At 29.7% G+C, this 10,011-nt stretch overlaps 1 protein-coding gene across 1 annotated transcript; it reads right to left on the bottom strand.

Moving 5' to 3' along the window:
• Positions 1 to 1,337: 1,337 nt before the first annotated feature.
• On the bottom strand, positions 1,338 to 4,485 carry LOC133171601 (plasmanylethanolamine desaturase 1-like). The gene is made up of 5 exons (XM_061306389.1): positions 4,301 to 4,485; positions 3,512 to 3,631; positions 3,250 to 3,341; positions 2,116 to 2,334; positions 1,338 to 1,806 (listed from the first exon to the last, which is right to left on the bottom strand). The coding sequence occupies exons 1-5, from the start codon at positions 4,446 to 4,448 to the stop codon at positions 1,546 to 1,548; spliced, it is 840 nt and encodes a 279-aa protein (XP_061162373.1). The 5' UTR covers positions 4,449 to 4,485; the 3' UTR covers positions 1,338 to 1,545.
• Positions 4,486 to 10,011: the final 5,526 nt, after the last annotated feature.

The raw sequence follows: 10,011 nt of genomic DNA, 5'->3' as shown, positions 1-10,011 counted from the left end.
GTAAAAAAATCATATAAATGAAATATGTTTAACGAGCCTAAATCACAAGTATGCATGATCCTGAAGAAAATTTGTTCACATCAATACCCACAAGCTATGTATATAAAGTCAATCTGTATTTAACATTAGCTTTAATTTTAATAAGAAAACATCTGATCACTGGTGACTTAATAAATTCATCCTATTTATTTCCTTGTATTAAGCAACTCCCACAAATGATCATTATTTTGCCTCCCATTATGCCATGTACATATAAAACTTGTATACAAAAACCTCTCATTTGAGTTACTTTTTGCCATTGTGACATTTAAAGTTAGGTACAGAATCATTTATGTTTCTACCATTGACAAAACTTCTGCACTGTAACAATATAATAATTCTCAGAAATCAGAACTCATGATCGGAATCTATACATCTATGACAATATATAAAAATTACCGGTACATGATAAGCCATAATAAATAACTAGTCTTTATATATGGCCTTTTTAAAATTTGACGTTTCTTTATAAATTACAACAGTATTCCAAAAAGACTACAAAAAGTGCATACACTATTACATGAAACTGCAAAAAAAAAGAAGTCTCTAAATACGGTACATATCAAGTACTGTGTAACATATACTGACATTAAACATTGTACTCAGATAAAACAATATACACGTGTGCAAATCACACAAAATAGAAAACATGCCCTTTTAATGTATCTTGTATTGATTGAACAATGACCACCCTAGTGTACTTTGTCTTGTTTACAGAAAATGTAACACCTGATAATCAAACACTCAAGTTACATAAGACAGAAAGTAAACAAATTTGACCCCAATTTCTGTTGATAAAGTGATGCTATCACTAAATATCACTAAATAACAAGTCAGATCATTACTCTTTCAATTAAGGAGGGAAGGCTTTAAAGGATATGGTGGATTAATTAAATAATGTTTCTTAAAAATTAAACTACCAGTAGTTTTTTCCATATTTTATCTGAGCAAACTTGATATCATTTTAAAGTAAGACTTTGATAAAGTCATTTTTTTTTAATAAAACATGCATAAATATTTTAAAATCTTTGTATCATTTAATAAGTAAATAAATCAGTGAGCTTCACAAGCTAAAACCAACACAGAAAACAGTTTTCCCTTGTCTATTGCACATCTTCTAAGGTCTCACAATTAACAGTTCAAAATCAATAAACAAACTTGGTCTAATTGGATACACATACAAATGAAAAATAGAGAACAAGAATGTAAAGAAATAAAAACTAAGTAAGACATATAAATATTACTAATGTTATCAAAATTTTCCTTCCTTCCTTTCTTACTTTCTCTCTACTTTTTTTTTTTTTTTTTGTAAAATCTTAAAAAAAAACCTAGACATTACCAAATTTTACTGATTTTCCTAAAAAAAAAACAAAACAAAACAAAAAAAAAAACAATTGGTTCTTTGACACAGGTACACCAAACACGGGTTGATAACGTGTATTGTCTCCCCTTAATTAATGGCCATGGAAATTCAAAAAATATATTTCATGTACTACTAAACTATTATCATTGACATTTCTGAGCCCACTTAAAATCATCTGCTCTTGGCTTATTCCCAGTTGATCTTTCAATCATGTCTTCCAGAAATGTCCAGAAGCCGATTTTTTCTAGTGGATAATTGAGCCAGCCAGTGGTGATACAGAAATAGGTCTCATGGGGAGCCACGTGGTGAATGCGGTGGTGCTTTTTTGGTAGGATAATGTGCATGTCTTGTAGAAAAGTTATCCATTTTGGTAATCCAAAATATGTGTGTGACCACTTGTGAAACTAAACAAAGAAAATGAAAACTTGAGTGTTTATTTAAAATATCTGGCCATTATCATAGCCATACTTTACTTAAGAACTGATGTATAACTGCAAAACTACAAACAAGAAAATGTTTTTCTTTACTGCCATTAAAATCAAACCTAGAAAAAATGCTACTGCATCTTTGAAATTTGTTCAAGTAACTCAAATTTTGGACTTATTGTGGATACTGTGAGTAGATAGACAGAAAATACAATGAAACACTGTATTAGTTATTATGCAATGATCTTATTAAAATCAGCAAAAGGCTATGAGAGCTAATTCATGTACCTGGTTAGTCAGACTGACAAAGATGGCCAGTAAAAATACAAAACACTCCCAGTTGTATGTCTTGTCAATTTCCTCTGGAGACAGCGTGATGAACTTGTAGGCCATGTGACCCAGAAAAGGGACTACGACAGCAAAATTATCACCATTGGTTTCTATAAAATCATGTCTAGTAATGGAGGTGGGGTCTATATGGTGCTCCCTAAAAGGACGTATAAAGGCCTGAAAAGAAATACAAGCAAACAGATAACATTTTTTATATCAATCAAATACTGGTAAAAGTTTTAACCATATTCTGGTAAACATTATGTAAAAAAATATAACGTCTCCCTTCCATTATATTTCTTCACAGCATGAATCATTTAACATAAAAATTAAAAGTAACCAAAGTAGATATGTGAATTGGTTTATATTAACGGTACTTTTGGGGAGTAGGGACTTTATATTTCAGACTTAGAAGAACATGAGCAAAGTAAGAGAATTGCAGTCACCTTCTTTTGGGGTCTTAATGGTAGGGGTGCAATTATTAATGGCATATTGTAACTGTATTATCTGTTCATCATACAAAAAAAAATTGTTTAAAATTTGAAGTAAAATGTTCTGTTTCAAAAGTTACAGCCAAGATTAATTTTTTTTTTTTGAAATTAACATCAAACTTCAAGGTCAAAAATCACAGAACACCCTGAAAGGTCATGTCACAGGTAATATAGATGTGAAATTACTGCAATATGAAAGCCCATCTCTTCAGGTGTAAAAGCTATGGCCAAGGTTAAAATGAGGTCCGAAGTCCTAATACATTCTGAAAGGTCTTGTCACAGGTAGTGCATAAGTAAAATATGAAAGGCACTTGCTTCTCATAATCAAAAGTTATTACTAATGTTAAATTTTTTTAAAAATAGGTCAAACTTATAGGTCAAGGTCATGAGGTCAGAGTCATAGTACACTCAGGTCATGTCACAGCTAATGTGCAAGAGAAATATGAAAGCCTTATCTTCTCTCATTCAAGAGTAATCATCAATGCTCTCGTTTTTGTGAAAGGCAGACGGATGGACAAAAGAATGAGATTTAATGTCCCCAGGCTTTCGCAAAAGTGTGGGACAATAATCTGTTATTTAATAGATATTGAATAGCAATTACCTTGCCAATAACTGGAATTTCTATAGACCCCCAGGTATCTGCTCCCCAGTGAACCAGTCCACTAAAGAAGTCGGCCACCACTATTCCTAACACTGCAAAACATAAGCAAAAAAATAATTTTTAGTTTAACATATAAAAATGTAAATTATTTTGTATTGTTACCGTAACATCGAATTACATTTTTTAATAAACATAAATGTGAACAGAATTGATTTTTTTAATGTATTTTAAGCAATAGTTGGAACATTATACATGTACTCACATGAGCAGATCAGGACAATGTACCAATTTTCTGCTTTGAAGTGAAGCACAAGGGCACTCAGGTTAAAGGCCATCAATGCAATACTCACAATAAGACATAAAGTTTCTTGTACCCTTTTTCCTGGAAGAAAAAAATAATGTATTAAACAATGTCTATAAAGTGATCCAAGATTTTCATATACCTCAGTAGTTCTGTATATCTATAGCAATTTGCTTAAAAGTACATGCATTCAAATGCTGCAATGTTAGAACTATCTTTGATTTGGGTTGCTTTTTTGATAATCCATAGCAATTAGCTCATGTGTGAATTGTCAAATACTTGTGACTTTTTGTCCATTTCTGACAAAAAGCATTTTTGTGGAAAAATGCATATAACTCAAGCTATTCTGAATGGCTTAATTAAGCTATATAATATATAGCTAATTCAAGCTATATAGCTAAAATTGAGAGATTGTGCTAGACATGTTTGTTTTACTACAGTCAATATTGTGTCTTTTATATATATATATATATATATATATATATATATATATATATATATATATATATATATACATATATATATATATATATATATAAAATTACATAATCATATATATAGGATATATGCTAGAAATCTGGGCGTGGTTGGCAACATGTGACTTGTCTAATGTCTATCAACAATAAGTAAAAGATCACATGCTTTTTATGTGACAAACCATTAAAACTTTCCTTTTCAAAAAAAAAAAAAAAGTTTCATAACACACCGGTCGTCAAGGAACTGGTCAAGTCACTTCCTAATTAGGCTTACCTTTTGAGTAATGTGAAGCCAACTCCTTTGCACCTGCATGCTGTGGGCCCCATCTTGGTTGTGCACTCGAGGATGCCTCCGAATTTGAATTCGGGTCATCTTCTGTCATAGAGTTTTGGATAACTTCTTCCTCACTTTTCACAACCATCTTGGTCAACTTTGACCCTCGTCTGATTCTAGTCACGCAGTAAATGTCTGAGATTTGGGTAATAATCTTCTTTCACCTAATAATCAACTGAAAAATTACGAGCTAGTATGAGGTCTAATTCAATAAGATGTTCAAAAACCTACACAACACATTTAAAAACTGACACATATACATTATGATCTATTGGGTGACACGAAACGCCGAAATGTCGGGTTTCTGCCGAAATGTAAGTAGAATGCGCCGAAATGACTAATGAAATACTGCAATGACTGTGGATATCAATTGATACGGATACTAATACCCCAAAAACATAAACTTTTTGAGGTCAATCCTTACCCCTAGGGTTTTAGAGCCCATTTTATCGTAAATATTGGAGGAAGTCAGCCGCCATTGACGGGTTTCATAGTATACCGTATACCACGCCCGATTGTTTTTTTAAAATCCGCTTTGTAATATGTCAGTCTCGTATTACGTTTTTATTTAAATTTTGCACTATATATTATATACCTTATTTCTTTTTTAAAAAAAAAAATAATTAACGAGGATGTTGGTCATCAGGATAATTTAAATATTAGAATATTAGCTAAGGAAAAAAACAACAACATATAATTAAGTATTAAAATTAATAATAATAGAAAAATTTATAACATAAGTTTCTTATTAAAAAATTTTGACTTAATATTAGAAAAAAAATTTACTTTTAGATTATCAAATACTTTTAGATTATCAAACATTGGGATAGTTAGCCGTTTTAAATAGACTTTAAAAAGAAAAGTCTGATTACGTTGCCCAGTTCTTGCCACGTGGAGGCCACCCCAAATAAGAGTCATAATTTTGAATTTGAAAAATAAATTTAAAAAAAAGAAAGAAAGAAAGAAAATGGAAAATTAACCTCTAAAGAAAAGCCAAACAAACATATTTTGGATATCATATGGGGGAAAATAAAAATATTGTTATTTTCCACTTAAACATTTAATCTTTTTAGAAATGAATGAGAAAAATAAAGAAAATTTGTTAAAATGAGTTGGAATAGATGGAATTAGAGCTTTAAAAAAATATGGAAGTTATAAAGAAATACATACACAAAGAACACCAAAACTTAGCAAAATGCATAAAGCTAGGTTATTTGGTCAATAGCATTCTAAAAAAGAATGAACTAAACAATAGCACATAATATGTACATTAAAACTTAATTAAAAGCAAAGAAAACCACAGGAATTACTAATAATACCAAGGATGAGATTGTATTTGGAGAACTGTTCTTAATTATTGTCTCAAACACAATACTTTTTTATTTTTATTTTTCCAAAATGTTTTAAATTATGGCTCTAGATAAAGGAGGCCTCCACGTGGCTAGAGCTGGACATATGGAAACTGTGAATAATTCATTGCCAAAAAATTCTTATTTTCCTTATGACTGACGTCCTTACTAAATTAGTATATAACTTTGTTTTATAATGCTATTATTCAGTATTTAATTCAAATTAAATGATTTTCATTTACTCAATTTGTATGCTTCTTTAATATTTAATTAAAACTGGGATAAATTTGATAAACATGCAATCTTCTTGTTGCATGTATAACATAACTGTAAAATAACTCAATTTATTTGTTTTGACATTCATATTTTATTCATTGTTTGTAAAATGAGGAAAGGATCTATTAAGTTGAAAGATTTACTTGTATCCAATCCTTTGAAGTGAATTTCAATAATTCATTGATGTTCAAATCAATTTATAATGATAATTCCAATTAATTTATTTTTAAATCACTTTCTTTTATTCTTGCATAATTGTGATATAAGGAAGTGAAAATAATATGAGAATTTAGGAATTAGTTTATTTACTAGATGTAGAAATACTGTAAGTTAAACAATGTAAGATCAGTGAATTGGAATTCAGATTCAAATTACTAGGTCAGGTGTATATCACATCTACATGATCTATACAAATTATACCATGTGTGAACCAAACAGGTGTTTAAACAATAGGAGTTGATTATACCACCATGCCCAGGTGTCAGCAAGTGTATACACAAGATGCTTCCCTGTGTGTAATTGAAGATGCCTGCATGTGACTTGTATCAGGTTCACTAATGATGTTTAATGAAAGAGGCACAACATATACAATAAAGGCAAATGGCAGAAGATTTATAAGATTAAACTAAATTCAATATGTAAACATATGTATTTATATAGTTAAAAGCATTTTTAAGAAACCAAAACATGAATCAGATGACATTTACTATATTACAGTGTTTCCCTTTGTTTTGTTAAATTAATTAATTCACATCATTAATATATTATTATTATTTATTTATTGCTTAAGACATACATCTTATCGCATTTCAACATATAATACAAAATATTACAAAATGTTAAGTTCAATTGCTACCAGCATGAAACATGAATAACTTATTGCACAAATTGTGTCTAACAAATTAATGTACACACCATATGAGAGACAATTTTATTTTATTACTTAAGGTGATTGAAACTGTGATAAATTTCCAAATTCTCAAAAAATTCATTAAGTACTTGATCCATCTGCATGAAGTTGATAAACATGCAATCTTCTTGTTCAAATTAATATATATTGCTTGTATGATATAACTGTTATGACAATCATATTTTATACACTGCTTGTATAATGAGGAAAGGATCTTTTAAGTTTAAATAACTTGCATTCTATCCTTTTCAAGATTTATTTAATTAAATAAATACAATTAAATTATGATCTTTATAAAAGAAACATTATTGAGAGTCCTATAAATTAGTCATGTGGTACACCAGAAGACCCATATATCGATCATTTCTTCTTTGTATGTAATAAATATCAACATGCTAGAGAGGAACTATTTAGAAACCTACTGTGTCTTATTAAACCAAACACTAAATTGAATATTATTGATTGTCACCTACTTCTGTGGGGAGATGAGTCACAAAATGTTGAAATCAATAAATATATTTTTCAATCTGAACAAAAATTTTTAAGAGATTCTGGCAGATTTAATTAATTATTACAGCCTTACACTAAAACTCTAGTTAGTTATATATTTATCATGTAATTAATGTATATAGATCTTGACAGTTGTAGACATTTATGGTGAGAACCTCGTAAGTTGTTAGAACTTGTGTTCAAACCATTTGTATATTATTTATACAATAAAATATGTTCAAACCATTAATACAAAGAAAAAAAATTAAATAAAAAACACAAACAAACAGAAAACAAAATCCCCAGTTTCCAAACATTGTTTACGATATAAATTTATCAATTGTACATCAATAATATTCCATTGATATTCACCCCTTATCAAAATGAAATCCATTTAATTACCATTTAAAAGACATTTCTTTTCTGACCATTTTAAAACCATTCGGGAGCCATTTTATATCATCAACAGTTTCAAGAATTCTCAACAGAAAGGATTATCATTTAAAAACCATTTTTCATTTTATTTCCATTCAAACCTCATTTAACATCCATTCAAACTCCATTTTTTTGGGCCTTATAACATGCAAATTAACCATTCCAAAACCATTTATGCAAATGAGAAGAAAAATGAAAAATAAATGGTTTTTGTTTTAACCATTTAATATCCATTTTAAAAACATTTTTACAATAATTGAAAAATGAAAAAAGCTGGGTTCTCAATATCCACAGAATAAGCGCTTTGAAAATCCATCTTCTTGGTAGTAGAGTCAGTCATGAAACAAAGGTCAAATGTTTTATTTTTTCACAAACTTTGTTTTGCATTCCTAGAAATTTTGATGGATTAATCTCCTAATTCGATTTGAATAATGGTAGTCTGCATCTTTGACAATTAATTTACAGTTTCCATGTTCATTTTGGTGTTCCATATGCAAGCAGTACATATTCTAAAAATAAACAAAATGCATAATGAGAAAAGAACAGAAAACTGTTTTGTCAAATTTTTTTCACTACTGCAGCTGATCGTTACTCCTGTAGCATAAATCTAATAACTTTTACGAGGTCTGTATTCATGAACAATATAAGTATACATGTACAAGTACTGCCCTGCCTGTATATTCACTATTTCATCAGAAACAAATGATTTAATAGGTTGAACAGATTGCAGAAGAAATTTAACCATTTACCTGAGAAAAGTGAGCAAGAAAATAGTTAATAATTGAAGTTTATAAGAATTTACAATAGTGTCCCTCGATCAGTCTAAGTTTTAACTAGATTGGTTTATAAATTAATTATTGCATCAATATGATCAGTGGACACTCCTAATGTACATGTTTTCTTTAGAAAAAGCATTTTTGTGTTGTTGACATTAATAAAAATATGTGAATATATATACTTACTTCTCAAAAAGAATACCCTTTCAGTGATGGTAAATGTGTTGTTTTTCTTCTCCACCACTCCCCAAATATTAGAAACATTAAAACTGTCAGATAATCATTCTCCAAGAAGTTACGTTATCTTATAATTCTGCTTTGATCATCAATGTACAGTTTTTTCAGCATCAAAAATACTAAAAACCCCAATCTTCCTTGAAGAATAATTCAGCCATCTAAGCTCCATCACTACCAGCTAGGTCGAAGTGCTTTTGTCCAATGTTTAAAATAACTGAGAAAGGCGGTCACCACAGAGCTGGGGAGGAAATCTGATAGCCTCTGGCCCATTATACAAACTTGGCACCTGGCATCAATTAACTGCTGACAAATCTTAAGGGTTAAGAATATGCCTAAAACTAACCATTTCTTCATTTTTCCATTTCTCAGAAAATAAATGGAAGAAAAATGGCAAGCTCAAGCAAGTTAGATCACCAAACTGGCATTTCTTTTCCATTTACTCAAGTAAATGGAGAAAAAATGGTGAAGGTTTACCATTTAAAAAGCATTTTCTAACAAAAATGGTTTTGAAATGGTTCTGAAAAAATGGTTTTGGAAAATTGAAAGATAGAGAAATGTAGGAAAAATGTTTTTAAAATGAAAAATGGCTAGAAAATGCTGAATGAATGGAGATAAAATGGAAAAATGCCATTTCTTTTTGCTATGGGACAATAATTTATAATTGATAATTATGTTTTTAAATCATTTATTCTTTTATTCTTGAAAAAATAAATGTTTTTCCTCATAAATAATGATAATTGTATAATGACTGAAACATTTATAACATATCTGTAATTTATAAGACAAAAAAAAAAAAAAAAAAAAAAAAAAAAAAAAAAAAAAAAAAAAAAAAAAAAAAAATCGGGCGTGGTATACGGTATACTATGAAACCCGTCAATGGCGGCTGACTTCCTCCAATATTTACGATAAATGGGCTCTAAAACCTTAGGGGTAAGGATTGACCTCAAAAAGTTTATGTTTTTGGGGTATTAGTATCCGTATCAATTGATATCCACAGTCATTGCAGTATTTCATTAGTCATTTCGGCGCATTCTACTTACATTTCGGCAGAAACCCGACATTTCGGCGTTTCGATGCACCGTGATCTATTTTAAGGTCTCAGATACCCTGTATTCATATTTCAATGGGACTTGTTTTACCCCAGGCTTAATGTGCTTTGAAAAGTTAACTCGTTCATTT

This window comes from Saccostrea echinata, unplaced genomic scaffold (assembly GCF_033153115.1).
Source record: "Saccostrea echinata isolate AGI-Se365-2 ecotype Australia unplaced genomic scaffold, CSIRO_AGI_Sech_v1 ptg000054l, whole genome shotgun sequence".
NCBI lineage: Eukaryota > Metazoa > Mollusca > Bivalvia > Ostreida > Ostreidae > Saccostrea > Saccostrea echinata.
This window is presented reverse-complemented; position numbering and strand designations above follow the sequence as displayed.